Below are 16,953 nucleotides of genomic sequence, written 5' to 3' on the forward strand. Positions count from 1 at the left end.
ACCCTCATGGACCACAGGACAAAGCAGAAAGGCAACTCTGTGACTTTACTGGGTTATGGGAAGGGGTTTGTCCAGTCCAGCCAGACTGTCAGTCCCTGAAGGCAAGCAGAAGCCCTGAGAGGATGCCCCAAGCAGGACCCCGACTGGAGGGCTCGACACCAGCAATCTGGGCCTTCTCTAAGACGTTGAGGACCTCGGTCACTCTGATGCTCCCAATATGGTGAAAATCTGCTAAAAGTTTGTGATGTCCACGAGCACAGCCCATGAGGAGGAAGGTGGTATTGAGGAGCCCTGTAAGGAAGACAGAGCAGTTAGGGACACTTTCAAGATGCAAGTGCCCCACCCCTCCTTCCAGACACGCCTCACAAACCAGAACACCCGTTCTTCCACCAAAAACTTGGGTACCAGGCACCGTATTCCTTCCCCCTTGGAATTCACGTGCCTGGTCCCCACAGCCCCAACCCCCTCTCAGTCCTCCAGCCCCTCTGAGAGATGAGAAGGCACTAACACAAGTTTCTCTTTTCTCACCTGCCTGAAATTTTAAGGTGGAACTGTAGCACTGAGAGGCGTCATAGGGGCAAGAATCAGTGGTGACAAAACTTGGGAGGCAGTCCTTAGAGTGTTCGCCCACACAGGTTGGGCAACCATGGGAAGAAAATGCTGTAGACCTTGGAGTGTTGGCCTTGAGTTTCACAAAAGGATCCAAGCTGGTGAGGTTGTTGCAGAGATATGACCGGCAGACGCGGCTGTAGGAGGCAACGGACAGTCCAGGCGGTGAAACGAGGTAAGAGACTTGCTGGGGGTAAGAGGAGGCTGGGCTGCAGCCCTTAAAACCCACAACTCCCCTTCTGGACCCTGAGGAGCAGATTAGAGAGCTCTGATCAGTGTCGTTGGTCACACCCAGAGTTCCCCCTCCCACCCTGCACCCCGCTCTTCTGGCTCATTCTGTCCCATCACCAGCTGTGCTGAGGTGTTCAGCCGCACGGGGCTCAGGTCCCGGGGTCTCCATCTGTGTCTCCTCAACCCACCCTCCCCACAGGAGCCCCTCTGCTCCTCTCTCCCCTGTGTCCCTTCCTTTTCTCCTCTCCCAGATTGCCCCTCTCCTCCTGGGATCTGCCCACCTCCTTCCTGCCCTCTTATCCAGCCCACACCACACCCCACTGGGTCCTGCCTCTCTCCTGCCAGGGTCTTGACATTGTTCCCAAAGATGTAATGGTGTAAATATTCAGAACTTGAGCCCAGAGCCACTTCCCTTCAGCTGTCTCGATGAATACCAGCGTCTCCTCACAGCCCTCACTCAGCTTACACACCATGCTCCTCATCAGAAGCCATTTCCAGTTATGGAGAGAAACAGCTCTGAAGAGCGAGGATGTTGCTTCGTAGCACAAAAGAGCCCCAGCCCCTAAGGAGAGAATGTCCTTCCAGTCGTGTGCCACTCACGTTGCTTTCTCAGCCCCCAAACTGCCAACCAAGATCTCAGCCTCCACAGATCCTGTCCCCCCGAGGAACCCAGATATCCTGCCCTCCGCCCCCTAGTTATGTGAATCCAGCCCCCCACCCTCTGGGGGCCCCCAAAGCATCTAGCCCTGCAGGACATACGAGGCAGAGTGGAGATGGCCCCTAGGAGGCAGAGCAGATGCACAGGGCTCAAGTGCTGGGGTCCCATGGTCCTGGGTCTGGGTCCCCGGATGCTAGAGGTCAATCTGGAACCAATTTCAATCCAGGTATCAATCAAGGTCAGTTCTAGTTAGCTTCTGAATCCTCTGTTCACTTGCCTCTGGGTCACTGTTTCGAGAGCATAAAGTTGATTGTCAGTTTTTGTGACATAGGCTCCCTGAGACCTTCAGGGACACAGGTCTTCCCATCTCCATAGTCTCCCCTCCAACCTGCCCCGAACCCACCACATTAGCTTCTCAAGTTATGACTCTCCCCTGCTTAGGTCTTCCCATTGGAGGCTGAGCAAAGATGCTGACTTAATCAGAGTCACTGTTACACAGGCTGCTCTCCAGCCAGAGACAGTGAGACCAGAACAGCAAAGGTGTGTACGGAAGCTCACTGAAATACCACTAAATAGATTTGGGTTTGAAAAGGATATTTATAAGTATTCAGGAGTGAGTAATAATGAACCTAGTACATATCACACACACACACACACACACAAGTGCATGTAAAACCTGGTGAAACCTAATCAGGTCTACAGTCTAGTTAAGAGTGTTATACCAATGTCAATTTCACGTTTGCATCCTACAGTTCTAGAAGATGTCCCTGTGGGGAAGTGAGAGGAAGTATTTACGGGTTTACAACTTTTGCAACTTCTTGTGAGCCAATAATCATTTCAAAATCAACTGGGTTTTTTTTTTTTTTTCAACTACAAGTCAAAATTTGGGACACAACTGAAGCAGTATTTAGAAGTAAATTTATAGTTTCAATACCTTTATCAGGAAACAGGATCGTTAAAAAATATGATCATGAGTTAACTTAAGAAGTTGTATAAGGAGCAACAAAGCATCCCCTGCTCCCCCCCCCCAAAAAAAAGGATAGAAATTAAGATAACGGCAGAAACCAGTGAATTAGAAAACAGCAGCAACAATAAAAATTATTGCAGGAAACTAACATTCTTTGACAAGATCCACAAGATAATTCTCCAGCAAATCTAATTAGGAGAAAAAGAGACGATGCAAACAAAATACAAAATGAAAAATAGGAAGTAACAGACAGGATGTTTTTAAAAAATAAAAGTATCATTAAGAACTCTACATTTATAAATTTGAAAACCGAGATGAAGTCGGGAGTGCCTGGATGGCTCAGTCGGTAGATCACATGACTCTTGTCATTGGGATTGTGAGTTCGAGCCCCACATTGGGTACAGAGATTACTTAAAAAATAAAATAAAATCTTTAGAACACCCAGAGGAAGTGGATTAATTTTTAAAATAATATGAAATGTCAAGACTGGCATATGAAGAGTATACGCAATGCCTTAAAGCAATGAAAATGGCCAAGGATCTCTGGCAAATTGAAAAGAAAAAGAGAGTAACCCCAGTAGGAATATGGGCCAAGCATAGGAAGAGACAATTCTCAGAAGAGCAAACCAGAGAGGCTAAGAAGTACGTGAAGACACCCGAGCTTAACAATAACCAGAGAAATGCAGTCTATCAAACTGTACATCTATCAGGCTGGCAAAGAACCGGAAAGCCGGAAAAAGATTAAGTGTTGGCAGCAATGTGGGGATACAGGGACTTTTGTGTACTGCTGCTCGTGGGGTCGTTGGGAGGGGGACAGGACCTTCTTCTGGACCGTGAGGAATAAAGGAGTTGAGAGTTCTGATCGATGTTTCAGCCCCAAAGCAGTGTTGTGGGGAGGAGTCTGGCAATACTGAGTCAAATTAGGTTTACAAATACCCATTACTACTATATCCTAGGTATGACGTAATAAAGAGCTCCACCTTCATCTACAAAGGAATATATACAAGGATGCAGCATTATCAGGGAGATGGTGAGTCGAGAGCACTGTGGGCATCCCTCCCTGAGACTTAGTGAACACGCAACCTGCAGGGGATGCCAACCGTGGAATATCATGCAGCAATTAAAAGAAACTGATGAGATGTACACGTAATAGGTACGTGGATGGATCAAAAAAGCACAGTGCTGATTATCTTACATAATAACACAATATCGCTTGCGTAAGCTAAAACCACATGCAGAGGGGCATTGGCTGGCCCAGTTAGAAAAGGAGAGCATGCAACTCTTGATCTCGGGGTTGTGAATTCGAGCCCCACAATGGGTGTAGAAACTACATACATACACATACACACACACACTTTAAAAAACACGTGCACATAAGACACTGCACATATTGCAAGCACACACGTGAACCAAAAGATACCCAGTAGCCACCTGAAGGGAGTGCCCACAGGAGGGTTAGGGGATGAAAGCGGAGAATGATGATTACTGGAAAAACTAACGAAAACAATGTAGGTGGTACAAAGTTCATAGGCTTTGGACTCAAAGGTAGAGCAAGGTTAGAATCTTTACCCCTGCACTGACTAGCTGTGCGATCTTGCGCAAGTTGTTGAACTCATCCATAAACTGGATTAATAATACCTCTCATAAGGTACGGTTGAAAATTAGTAAGATTGGGGCGCCTGGGTGGCGCAGTCGGTTAAGCGTCCGACTTCAGCCAGGTCACGATCTCGCGGTCTGTGAGTTCGAGCCCCGCGTCAGGCTCTGGGCTGATGGCTCGGAGCCTGGAGCCTGTTTCCGATTCTGTGTCTCCCTCTCTCTCTGCCCCTCCCCCGTTCATGCTCTGTCTCTCTCTGTCCCAAAAATAAATAAAAAACGTTGAAAAAAATTAAAAAAAAAAAAAAGAAAATTAGTAAGATTATTAACATAAAGTGCCAGGCAAGAACTAAGCTTTCCATAAATGTCCATTCCCCGGTCTTTCCCTGTCTCTCCACTATGTAAAGGAACAAGGCCAACCTCACTAGCTGGCATTCAAGCCTCCCGCACCCCACATTCCCCACCCCAGACTGGCCCCAAACAATCTTTGCAACTTTGTCTAGTACGGCTCCCCTGCAACAGCAGTCCAGCTAGAGGTCACATCAGCAACACTTTTCTGTCCAGAATGCCTGGCATACAGGCTCTGTAACACAGGAGTCTGTGGCAAACAAAGGGACTAAGACTCACAGAAAAGATGGGACACAGGAAGGGGCAATGAAGGCTGATGAAGGAGCACACACAGGGGTTGGGCCAATCAGAAAAGATGGCACACACCAGCCTGGAATGCAAAACGACAGGACCCAAAAATCTGAGCACAGGTGGAGACACACTGAAAAAAGAGTGGAATGAAATCCTCAGGGAAAAAGGATGGAGAGGATAGAGAGGTAGTCAGAGGAGATACTATCCCTACAAAAGAGAAACCATGCAGAGGAGGAAGGGTAAATTGATGGACTGGAACCGTGCAAGGGAGTCAAGAGGTGCAGCAGAGAAAGCACAAGAGGAGAGGCAGGAAAATGAGGCCTGGGGCACAAAGATGTGGTTCTGGGGGCGGGGGGGGGGGGGGGTGAGGGGGTGGGGGGGAAGGAGACAGGGCGGGATGCGCAGGGAGAAGGGGACAAAACAGAGGGTGGGAGGGAAATTGTGAGACACACCGAGAAGGCAGGCGATGATTACAGAGTGGAGCCCAGATGAAACTGATGAATTCTGGTGAAATCAGGGAGCGAGATGCACATGGGGGGGTGCGGGTGGGGGGTGGAGAGGGTGTCTATGTCTATGAAGACATAGAAAAACTACAGTAGGCGTCTCAGAAAGAAAGCGAAGGATGGGCGGGGGAGGTGGGGGTGGGGAACTGGGCCAGGCTATTTGGAAATTAAGAACGTGGAGGAAGGGGGCCCGAAAATCAGCAGGACAGACAGGCAGAGAGAAACTCCAAGAGAATGGGGAAAGTAGGAGTTAGGAAAATCAACACCGAAACGGACGGTACGAGAGACACAGAAAGGGGTGGGATAAGGGAAGGAAGCGGGAAAATGACAGGAGGGGGAACACATAAAAAAGAGAAGGGTAGATCGGGAGTTGGGGCACAGGGAGAAAAGTGAAAGAAACACGAGCGTCCACACAGCGAAGAGGAAATGCCCTGTCGAAGCCAGGAACGCCAAAAGGAAGGCCGCACTGTGCAGCCTAGAGGGCGAGACTGCGCAAGCGCAGGCAGGTCCCAGTCAACGCCTGGGAATGGGACCCAGATAGCCGTTTCTTGGGGGGCAGGGCCAGCCTCATCCTGGGAGCCGTACTCGACGCCCCATTGGCCACCTCTCCGAAAAGGGGAATAACAATCCGGGAAGGCAAGCCACAAGGGGCGGGGGAATTGGGGGGGGGGGGGGTGCCGAGACTCAACTCGACGCGCTATTGGCTGGCCTCACAGTCTGGCGCGGGGAGAAGAGGCCTGGAGGTAAGGGGCGGGCCGTCAGTGCAGGATCTTGAAGCGCACTGGTCGCTTGCCTCGGTGGCGTGAGGCGACGCTTGACGCTCATTGGTCCTTGTGAGAAGGGGCGGGAAAACCGGCGCGAGCGCAGCCGTTCCTCACGCCGCTTCCTCACCGCGTCCTTTCGCGTCCTCCTGACTGAGTCCGACTTTGCTCGCTCGCTCGAGGCTGTGGTAACCGCGGGGCGAGGACGCGAACACGACCCCGCCCCTCCCTGCCCCTTCTCCGCCCTGTCTCTGGCGCTGGGCCCCCTCCCCCGCCTCCCCCTCGCGCTCCTCGCTCCCCTCTCCTCCCCTCCCCCACCTCACGGGGCCCCTCGGCGCGCTCCCCGTGCCCTGCCCTCTTCCTGGGAGCCTGGAGCGAGGACAGGCCGAAGGCCCAGCTTCTGAAAGGGGGTGCACGCGGGCAGCAGGCGCTCGAGGCGGTGGTGCATGCGGGGAGGTGGGCTGGGGCGGGGGGGCGGTCCATGAGATCCGGTTGCTGGGAACGGTCAAAGGCGCCCCAAGCGCCGGGGCAGCGATCGCAGGGTTGGCGTCCGACTTTGGACGCCTGTGGGTGCAAGAGGGGACTCCGTGCCGGGAGGAGGGGGCCTGCGACCGAGATCAGGGCCTGGCACCTGGAAGGGGCTCAGTAAACGTTTGTGGAGTGGATGACAATCATTCCTGAAAGCGGGGTGGGGGGGGGTGGGGGGGGGGGTGGGGCGCGAGGAATCTCTAAGAAGAAAGTAATCGCGGGGTGGGGGTGGGATCAAGAGAGTGTTCTGATGTAAAAGGGGGGCAAGGCGAACGTTGCCTCGCAGGACATACGTGAGGCTGAGAATTGAACGGGGAGCACAAACATTTGCAGGAACTGGATAAATGCACGAGGGAAGGATGATAGTTGCCGAAGATGATGGCAGGAAACATCATCGGATCGGGGCAGTGGGGGGAAGGGGGTATAGAATCCCCGGGGGTGGGGGGGAGAGAAGGGGCCCTGAATGAGAATGAACGTGGGACTTGGGCGCGGGGAAAGCACAGGCGAGCAGCATAGAGTACTGTTTGCGTTGAAGGAATATGTAAGAAGGGAGTGAGAAGAGGGGCGCCTGGCAAGACGGTGAGCCTTCTGGGAAGGAGGATGCTCGAGGAAGGCAGTGGGTGAAGAAGGGAGAAAGCCAGGGAGGAAGCAAGGTGAAAGCTGAGTCCACAGACGGGTAGCAATGGAAACCCCTTCAGGTGTGGCCTCCCAGGGGCAGGAGGGCTGGTGGGGAGAGGGCCCATGTGGCCACCCTGACCTTCCATTCCTGCCTCTAGATCCATGGAAGCCAAGGAAGTGCCTGCTGCCCACCACTGCGCCGCAGACTCTGCCACTGGGGATGAGCCCAGAGCCCTCCCGGGCACAGAGCTTATCCCCAGGAGAGCTGTCAGTCGCTCTCCAACCTGCGCCCGCTGCCGAAACCACGGCGTCACTGCGCACCTCAAGGGCCACAAGCGCCTGTGCCTCTTTCAGACTTGCGAGTGTCACAAATGTGTCCTCATCTTGTAAGCATGAAGGAGATCCAGGGAAGGGAAGATGATGGGCCTCATCTAAAGGGAGGCTAACTTTTGACTCGCACCCCCCATTTTAGGGAGCGCCGAAGGGTCATGGCTGCCCAGGTGGCCTTGCGTAGGCAACAGGAGGCACAGCTAAAGAGGCACCTGGCTCAGGGACTCATGAGGAGAGGGGCGGCCCCTCCTAAAGCTCCTAGCCGTGCCAAGAAGGGAGCCACTCGACCAGGGGTCCCCTGTGAGTGTCTGGCCAGGGATGGGGCAGGGTTTGGGGTGGAAAACAGTCCCAGACCTGCCATTGGATTAGTGTGTGACCTTGGGCAAAGCGTTTCTACTCTCTGGGCCTCAGTCTCTCCAACTTTAAAATGTGATCATTGGGAGTATGTAGTGAGATCTGTGGATAGAAAAGTGTCACAGAGAGGGTCATGGGGAGATAAAAACTCAGTTTGCAGTTGGAGTGGGATGGGGGTCAGGAAAAAGGGCTCATCAAAACTCCCTCTGGTCCTTTATAGCTGGAAAGGAGAACATAGCACCCCAGCCTCAGACGCCCCATGGGGCAGTCCCACTGGCACTGACACCCCCTGGGAAGGTAAGGAGAACCTGGGCCGTGGGGGGAGTGACTCCTACACTAGCCCCTGCCCAGGCCCTTTCCTCTGTGCCCTCAACACTTGGGTTCTAGATTTAGCCCTGACTTGTAATATCAACTCCGGGCAAATCACTTCTCTTCTGTGGGCAAAAAATGAGAGAGTGGGATTTTACAGCCCTCCAAGTCTAAAGTTTTGAGGTCCTGCCCCCATCCTAGAACATACTCATTCTTTCCCCAGGCTTGTACCTGAATCCAACCTGTGCTCTCTGCCCTTGCAGGATAACTCCCAGGGGCCTCTGCTGCTCAGCCGTCCCCCGGAAGCCTTGCCTTTGTCCTGGACTCCAATGCCCCCAGGCCCTTGGGCTCCTGGACACTGGCTTCCTCCAGGCCTTTCCATGCCACCCCCGGTGGTGTACCGCTTGCTATGCCAAGAACCTACTGTCCCTCTGCATCCCTTTTCTGGTAAGACGAATTCAACATTCAACAGATGTTTAAATGCCATTGTACCACTGTATCAGAAAGAGAAGAGGACAGGGTAGGAAGGAAGCTAGAAGCCATGACCTTTAACCCCTGTACCCTCCTGCATTCTCTTACCCTCATTAGACTTTGACCCTGGCACTTCCCTCCGGCTGCCCACTCATGGACCCCACCCAACCTGCCCAGGATCTTGCCCGATACTGATGGCTCCTCTTTCCAGAGAATCCCAAGGGCCCTCTGCCTTGCCCCGCACGTGAGTAGGGAGGGAAGAACACGCGTTTATCATATGCTTGACCCTGTTCTGGACGTCACAGTAGATGATATAGAAGATAAGGTCTTAGACCTTGTGAAGAGGAGCTCTCCTAGCTCTGCCATTGCCTTACTATGAACCTTTGTACAAGTATCTTTACTCTCCCTGAACCTGGTTTTCTATCAGGAAGTCGGAGACACAATTATTTTCTTTGTGGGTTGTCATGAGCATTAGTGATAATGTATGGAATGCACCTAGCACAAGCCCTGGCCTTGGACAAATAGGGGCTATTGAGTCCTTTTAAACAGATAAGATGGAGTCGAATTGCCCGCTGAAATGGGTGGGGCATGATGGTGAGAGCCTTAGAGGCCTGAGATAGAGGCCAGAGACCATTAGGGAAGGCTTCTTCAAGGGGTCCCAACCTGTTCCTCAAATTCCATGGGGATTGGGGAGGGAAACTAGACTCTAGTAGGGCAGGAACAGTCATCCCAGTCCCTCCCAATGTTTGGTATGTTTTTAAAAACTGACATCATTGATTTCCCATAATCGGCACAGTAGCGCTGGAGGAAAGAAGCTGGCAGATATTTTCATTTCATAGAAAACCAAGAAGGCCAAGCCAGGGGAAAGGACTTGCCCAAGTCCACAAAGCCTAATGACCCAGCAGGCACTCAGACTCCCAGATCAGCATATGGCAAAATCCTGCCCTTTCTCCCATGTGTACATGTCTGTCCATGTGTTTAATCCCCTTGGCATCTTCTCTTCTTCTTTCTAGATGCTCGACTCTGATACTCCAGCCCTGTGGCACCCCAGACCCTCTTCTGCTGCAGCCACAGGTCCTGGGACCAAAGTGGGATCCAGGACCCTGGGAGGAAGTTGAGCCAGGGGAAGGAAACATGGGGGTTAGTGAAGTAACCAGGGGCTGAGAGAGCACTTGGAGGGTGGGCAGAAGTGGGGGTTCCCAGTCTGTTTCTCTCCCTTTCTTTTGCAGGCGCCTGCAGCCTCTCGCCTAGCCTGGACCTCTGCCCCCTCAGAGCGGCAGCTGCAGCGGGAGGCAGCTGAGGCTCTTGTGGGTCTGAAAGATTCTTCCCAGGCTCCCCGCCTGACCTCTTCTGTTCCTCCCAACCCTGCCTGGATCTCCCTGCTCCACCCCTGTGGCCCACCAGGTAACCTGTTCCCTGAAAGGAGACGATGGGATAGAGATATTGGGAAATGGAGGTACCAGAATTAAGTAGGGACTAACCAAGGAGATCAGGGGGGTCAGCAGGTTGAACATCTTCAGACTCAGGCCCCAAGCTTCTCAACCTAGCTCCTGGAATTGCAGTTGAGAGTTGTTCAGTGGATTAGTTTTATTAGTTTCGTGCTCAAAAGCAAATGTCCAGTGCCCTGATGTCAAGGAAAATGAGGCCCTGAGAGAGGCAGGGACTTGCCCAAGGGCATGCGGCAAGACAGTGGCAGACTCCAGCCCAAGGCTCACTCTCTAGACCTATGCTGCCTGCTGTTGTCTCGAGAGGGCTGAAGAAGTAACAAGGGTCTGGCCTGGAAGGAGATCTGATCACTGCCTTCAAGGAGCTTCCGTTTTACTTGGGGAAACTGGATGCCTTCACAAAGCTCAGTGACAGAGCAGATGGCTCAGTTGGTAGAGCGTCCGACTCTTGATCTCGGGGTCATGAGTTCAAGCCCCATGTTGGGTATAGAGATCACTTAAATAAGTAAAACTTAAAATCAGTGACAAACCTGGAAAGAACTAGAAAAATCTTGAGGAATGAGACTTACGGGGACAGAGAGGGAAGGCTGAAGATCTTCCTGTCCAAAATGTTGAATTAGGCATGGGTACGAGTGAGGAAACCTGCATGGAAGAACTGCTGGAATGAAGGAGATGAAGCTGGAGAGACTTCTGATCATGGAGGTGTGGCATGCCAGGCTTAGGCTAGAGCAGCCACTGTGCATGAAGGGGAGCCAGGGTATGTTTCTGAGCTAGGCAGGGACATATTTAGATACCCTGAGCTTTGAAAGACAAGTCTGGTGGCTTGATGGAGGGATTGAGAGACAAGGTGGGAAAATCGGGGAGGAGGAAGTGTTTGCGATGAGCCAGGTGAACAAGGATGAGGCCTGGATTGGGTGGGGTAGAAAGAGGGGATTGCTGGGAAAGGAAATGGATGTGACTTAGTCCCACCCCCTTCCTTCTTGCTTATAGCTCCTGCTGGAGGAAGAGGATTCCAGCCTGTTGGCCCCTCTCTCCGCCCCAGCCCAGCCCCCTCCGTAGCTCTGCATATTGGGCATCTGGGCTCCATCTCCCTCCTAAGCTAGAAGCCCAGAGGTTGAGACCTCACTTGAGCAAGGGGCAAGAGCCTGCAGTCACCGCATATTTGGTATTTTGCCTCTGGATTTATGCATGGAATATAATATAGTGCGAGCTTCCGGCTTTTTTTTTTTTTTTTTTTTAAGCTTTATTGTGCTTTGTTAGCTTTTGGTTCCTTTTGTAGTGTGGGTATTTCCTTGACTGAAAGTGGATATCCTCTTACCCACTTGGGTCCGGGGACCTTTTTAAATACCCAACAAAGTGAGAGTTATGCAATTTAAGCTAACAAGTATCTAAATAGGTTTTTGCATGAGTTCATGTTCCAGAATATTTGACATGTGATTCTGTACGTACTTGTGCACTTATGTCTGTCTCCATGCGTGCAAAAACAGGAGGGTATTTTCATTTTGTGTCTACGTTTGGCTGAGTAACCGAAAAATAAACCTTTGTTGTTTTACGCCACTGAGACTTAGGGAGTGTTTGTTGCCAAAGCCTAACCTAGTCTATTCTCATTGACATAAAGGACTTGTTCAGTTCACTTTTCAAATTGAAAATAGTTATCCAGTAACTACCATAAATAAATACAAACTTGGATTTCTTATTATGGCTCGATAAGACAGATTGGTAGAGGGAGATGGGAGATTCAGTGACTCAACAATTAAGTGTCTGCCCTGTGCCGGGCATAGACACTTTCCAGCTGTCCAGAGGGCTAAAAATTGAAATGCATACAAGGCCAAGCCCATCATTTAAATGAGTAAAGAGGGGTGCTTGGGTGGCTCAGTGAGTTAAGTGTCCAACTTCAGCTCAGGTCATGATCCATGGTTTGTGAGTTCAAGCCTCGCGTCAGGCTCTGTGCTGACAGCTCAGAGCCTGGAGCCTGCTTCGGATTCTGTGTCTCCCTCTCCCTGCCCCTCCCCGGCTCATGCTGCTTTTCTCTCTCAAAAAAAATTTTTTTTTAAATTTAAGTGAGTACAGAAAGCTAGATGAGCCCTAGAAAACAGAATACATGCCATACCAGAGAGGGCAGCCTCCTTTGGGCCTTAGTGGATTGTTGCCAGGCAGGAATGTGACTATTGCCACAATTTCTGATTCCTTAAGAGAAGCTGGAAAACTGAATTTCTATATAAAACATATTAATTTTCAAGAGTTGGCTCAGTTTTCTTCTTTAAATTCTAGGTGAGCTGAACAAAACATATCTTCAGGCCAGTTTTGGCCAAATGGAATACCTATAATGCTAACATAATGTAACATTTTTTAAATGGGGAAACTGAGGCCAATGAGAATAGGAAGAATCAAGTTAGCCTTTTTCAAGGGCTTTATCTGAACTAGGGAGATTCATGTGTCTACATTTTGAAGGACCTATGAAAGGTAAGAGAACATTATTACCATTTATTAAGTACCCCACTGTATGTGATTCACATACATGCTCACAGCAACTCTGTAAGCCATGCATGATTACTCCCATTTTACAAATAAAGAACACGTTTATTTTATTTTTTTTTTTTTAAGTTTATTTTGAGAGAGAGAAATAGAGCATGAGCAGGGGAGAGGCAGAGAGAGAGAGAGGGAGACAGAGAATCCCAAGCAGGCTCAGTGATGTCAGCACACAGTCTGATGCAGGGCTTGAACTCACAAACTATGAGATCATGACCTGAGCCGAAATCAAGAGTTGGACGCTTAACCAACTGAGCTACCCAGGTGCCCCAAGAACAAGTTTAAAGAGAGAAAGTAACTTGCCCAACTATTTTAGGGAAAATTTCTAGGCAAATAAAGGAAAAAGTTTCCTTCTCCTTGCCAAGCCCTAAATCAATTAGGTAATTTTTATAAAACAGAGTGAAAGATTCAGGACTCCAGCAGACAGGCATGAGCCCAAGGGTTTTTCAGAAAGTCTTTGATTTTTCTACTCAAGGTATCCTTAGATAATAAGCAGGTCGTACCTGCATGTTTCTTTGTCCGCTGCTGTCAAGTCCTTCTCCTCGAACCATTCCACACATGAAGACCTCTTGAGCTATTCCAAAGATATGAACACCTGGAGATCCCCATCCCCATTTCCACTCGTAGAAGCAGCAGACAGAAAGCGCAAGGGACAGGCCTGATCACTGATTCTTTTTCCTGAGGCCACTTACACTCCTCTTTTTATCCAAGATGATTGCTGGTGATGGCATTCAGTCACTGTTTGTTCTTTTGTGTCTGGAGCCTTGAAAAGATGGGCTGCTTCTACTGCCTAACATTACAGGGTAACAAATCTGCGACACTTCTCAGGACTCAACACAAGATAATCAAAGGAGGAAAGCCTGCTTTACACTTTCCTTCCCTCCCCTTGTTATAACTTAGATATATGATTGCTCCTTAATAGACCTGCCTAAGCCTTGCTGGGCCCTGCTCTCTCAAGTGACAGATGACCAAGCCCACATAGTCGCGGAGAAGGGAAGCGTTGCAACAGGAAAGATGCCTGAGACCCTGCTACTCAGGGCTGACCAAAGGTCCCAGTACACCAAGGTCACACAGCTGGGAAGAGTAAATGAGAAAGTACAATGTGGGGTTAAGGGATGACATGAGAAGGTGGGGAAAGAGAGGACTGGGCGAAGGAGCTAGGGGCAGGCCACTCTTCCCTGGCCCTTCTTATTTCTCTGCAGTCCACCTCCCCTCCCAGCCAGATCCTTAGGGCTTTTCACGCCATTGGCTAGGCCTACTTTGTCTATCACATTGTCAGGGCTTCCCCATTGGTGCCTGAGGGAGAGGGTGGAGACTCTGCAGGAGCGAGCCCTGGGGAAAAGGGCAGATTTCAGAATTGTTCCTGCTCCTCTCTGTCACTGCCTCTCTGGGTGCAGCCGTCTTCATCTGCTGTGGTTGTAGGGAGCCAGTGGGTTCCTGGCCTGTGAGCAGCCCTTAGAGATTAGAGTCAGTGGGCTGTGAGCACTGTTCCATGTGCTGCCACTTTCCCACTTCCCAGGGCAAGGCGAGGAAAGGTGCCACCCAGGTCCAATAGGGTAATGCATAATTCATCCCCCTTCTAAGCGCCTTTTGTGTACCACCCTGACGTTCTACAGAAATAACCAATGAGGTTCCAAATCTGAGGCGCCATCCCTCTGTCCAAACAAGATTGCCCCATCCCACCAGTCACCCACGTATTACTTCAGAAGTTCATTTCACATTCTGCCTTTTGAGAATCGATGCTCCTCCCTTCACTTCAGCCCTACGTGAACCTGGTCCACACGTGACCACAGTCCTTGTTCAGTGTAGAACCGACATCTTATCACCCACCCCATCCAGTTTCTACTCAGACCCTCATTACCTGGTCCATGCAGGCCTCATTCTGCTCTCCCAGCCCCTTGTGTAGCTGGCTCTGCAGCCCCCAACATATGTTCTCAGAAACACAGTCCTATAACCCATACCCTGCCTGGGCCCTAATGACATCCTGAGCTCTCCCCAAAAGCAAGATTCCTCCTTTTCATCTGACTTAATGTCTCCTATAAACAGATCAGGCCAAATTCCCTACATTCCTACACCCACAGACCTGATCACCCTGAGCTGCGTCTGGCTTTGTGCCTCTATGTCTCCCCCTCTTAGTACTCTCAGGGAGCAGTACTTATTCTCAGGAACTCTCAGGGAGTTCCTCTCTGGGAACTCAGAATAAATAACTAAATACATTCTGTCTGATTCCTTACGAATTTTTTTTTCCTACAAAGTTGATAAACTCTAATGTTGCCTCTCCCCTCACCACAATATGAACAACTTCCTGTCCTCAAACCAATTTTTTTTTAAGAGAGTTTTTTTAGAGCAGTTTTACGTTCACAGCAAAATTGAGCAGACTGTAAGTGTTCCTGTGGTCTCCCTGCCCCCGTACAAGCACAGCCTCCCCCACTATCACCATCCCACACCAGAGTGGTACATTTGTTAAAACTGAGGAGCCTACATTGACATGTCAGTATCACCCAAGGTGCATAGTTTACATTATGGTTTGTTCTTGGTATTGTACACTTTATGGGTTGGACAAATGTATAATGACCCGTATCCACCATTATAGTATCAAACAATTGTTTCACTGCCCTAAAATTTCTCTGTACTCCACCTATCCTTATTCCCATCGTCCTTATCCCTGTCGACCCCTGGCAACCAATGATCTTTTTACTGTTTCCATAATTTTGCTTTTTTCCCCAGAATGTTGTATAGTTGGAATCATACAGTTTGCCTTTTCAGATTGCCTTCTTTCACTTAGTAATGTGAATCCAAGTTTGCTCCATGCCTTTGCATGGCCTGATAGTTCCTTTCTTTTTAGCACTGAATGGCATTCTATTGTCCGAATGCACCACAACTTTGAATCATTTTTAAATTTTCTGTCTATAGAGTTATTGAAAGAGGTTAAGCAGTCACCAGTTATGGATTCAAATCCAGTTTGGGCTTTACATTTACGTGAGCTTGGCCAAACTACTTGATGCTCGAAAATCCAGTTGCCTACCAACCACCTTACAGAGTTGTTAAGGTTATGAACCTGTAAAAATTAACACCAAGGACACAGTACTGAGAAACCATGTTCTGTAAAATCATAGACCGTCAGAAAGTTTGCTCTTTGAAATCATAGCAATAGTGAGAAGGGGACATCTCACTCTTGCCTGGGGGATCACTTTGACACAGAGACGTAGCCATGATTTTCACCCAGGTGCGGGGCTTCAGAGGAGGGATTTCTGGAGATAACATTGCACATTTATCTTAACCCTATAATTTCCAAACAAACAGGACCCTGTGTCTGCTTCTCAGCCAAGGTATGATGTTGACTCCATTACATAGGACCTGCTTTGCCTTGAGTCCCTCAAACCTCTGCTTAATATAAATTTTACCTACAGTGGTTCTGGAAAGCTTTTTTTAAAGAACTCTTTAGTAAATTGACTCAAGTGGACTAACCTTAAATGATTCAGCACTGATATTAGAAATGTACATCAAAAGTGTATAAAAGGAGAACATAAGTTACCTAAGTATATGGACACTTATAGTTACACCTACATACAACTACATATTCATACATACATGTTTTGATTCGGGGTGGGGGGCATGGAATTTGAGATACTAAAACTATTCTTAAGTTTTCAAGACAGTGTAAGATAGGTTTCGACACCATTGAACGTTCGCTACCTGAACGGTGAAGCTCCTAATGTAAACACCAGATGTTATCATGCTAGAAACAGGGTTTGTGTTATAGACTTAGTGCTTATGTCGCCCCTCCCCCCAATTTCCTATCTTGAAACCTAGTTTCCACTTGTGATGGTATTTGGAGGTGTGCCTTTGGAAGGTGATTCACATCATGAGGGCGGAGCCCTCATGAATGGGATTAGTGTCCTAATAAAAAATTCCCCAAAGAGCTCCCTCACTCAAGTAAGGGCATGCAAAAAATAATTGTCTATGGACCTGGAAGTGGGCCCTCACCAGACACGGGATCGCCTGGCACCTTGATTTTGGACTTCTCCCAGCCTCCAAAACTATGAGAAATAAATTTCTGTTGTTTATGAGTCACCATCCATGGTATTTTGTTATAGCAGTCTGAATCAACTAAGATATTTGGTTTTAACTTTTATTTTTTTTAACAGGTATCGGTGTAACACATTGGCTTACTAATAACTAAGGCATTTTGTGTACACAGTATATCACTGTGAAAAAAATAATATTATTCGCTCTGATTTTTAAACTCTTTTCAACATAAGAAAATAGCAACACGCATTTAAATGTTTCCTTTTGCAGCAAGTTAACCATTTTATCAGACAAGTGTGTCCCTCCTGTTCTTGGTCGTTGGACCTTTCAAGGATTGAACCAAACCACGCATGTAACACTACATAACGTTTACCTGTGCC

The 16,953-nt window shown here is 49.2% G+C and overlaps 2 protein-coding genes across 29 annotated transcripts; one reads left to right on the top strand and one right to left on the bottom strand.

Moving 5' to 3' along the window:
* Nucleotides 1-26: 26 nt before the first annotated feature.
* LYPD4 (LY6/PLAUR domain containing 4) lies at nt 27-6,110 on the bottom strand. Of its 7 annotated transcripts, none has more exons than XM_042919540.1 (6): nt 5,149-5,830; nt 2,433-2,512; nt 1,600-1,785; nt 1,253-1,402; nt 529-855; nt 27-291 (listed from the first exon to the last, which is right to left on the bottom strand). In XM_042919540.1, the coding sequence occupies exons 3-6, from the start codon at nt 1,664-1,666 to the stop codon at nt 89-91; spliced, it is 747 nt and encodes a 248-aa protein (XP_042775474.1). In that variant the 5' UTR covers nt 1,667-1,785; nt 2,433-2,512; nt 5,149-5,830; the 3' UTR covers nt 27-88. The 7 variants fall into 7 exon arrangements, with proteins under 7 accessions (XP_042775474.1, XP_042775470.1, XP_042775476.1 ...); XM_042919536.1 differs by lacking the exon at nt 2,433-2,512 and adding an exon at nt 4,685-4,775; XM_042919542.1 differs by lacking the exons at nt 2,433-2,512; nt 5,149-5,830 and adding an exon at nt 6,091-6,110.
* On the top strand, nt 696-11,572 carry DMRTC2 (DMRT like family C2). 22 transcript variants are annotated; one of them, XM_042919527.1, is made up of 10 exons: nt 699-784; nt 1,940-2,038; nt 3,421-3,494; nt 7,265-7,492; nt 8,011-8,087; nt 8,363-8,546; nt 8,688-8,814; nt 9,584-9,710; nt 9,800-9,974; nt 11,006-11,572. In XM_042919527.1, the coding sequence occupies exons 3-10, from the start codon at nt 3,473-3,475 to the stop codon at nt 11,116-11,118; spliced, it is 1,053 nt and encodes a 350-aa protein (XP_042775461.1). In that variant the 5' UTR covers nt 699-784; nt 1,940-2,038; nt 3,421-3,472; the 3' UTR covers nt 11,119-11,572. The 22 variants fall into 22 exon arrangements, with proteins under 22 accessions (XP_042775453.1, XP_042775461.1, XP_042775454.1 ...); XM_042919520.1 differs by lacking the exon at nt 3,421-3,494 and adding an exon at nt 7,579-7,736; XM_042919519.1 differs by lacking the exons at nt 1,940-2,038; nt 3,421-3,494 and adding an exon at nt 7,579-7,736 and having other exon boundaries at nt 696-784.
* The last annotated feature ends 5,381 nt before the right edge of the window (nt 11,573-16,953 follow it).

The sequence above is a fragment of the Panthera leo genome, chromosome E2 (assembly GCF_018350215.1).
Source record: "Panthera leo isolate Ple1 chromosome E2, P.leo_Ple1_pat1.1, whole genome shotgun sequence".
Classification (NCBI taxonomy): Eukaryota; Metazoa; Chordata; class Mammalia; order Carnivora; family Felidae; genus Panthera; species Panthera leo.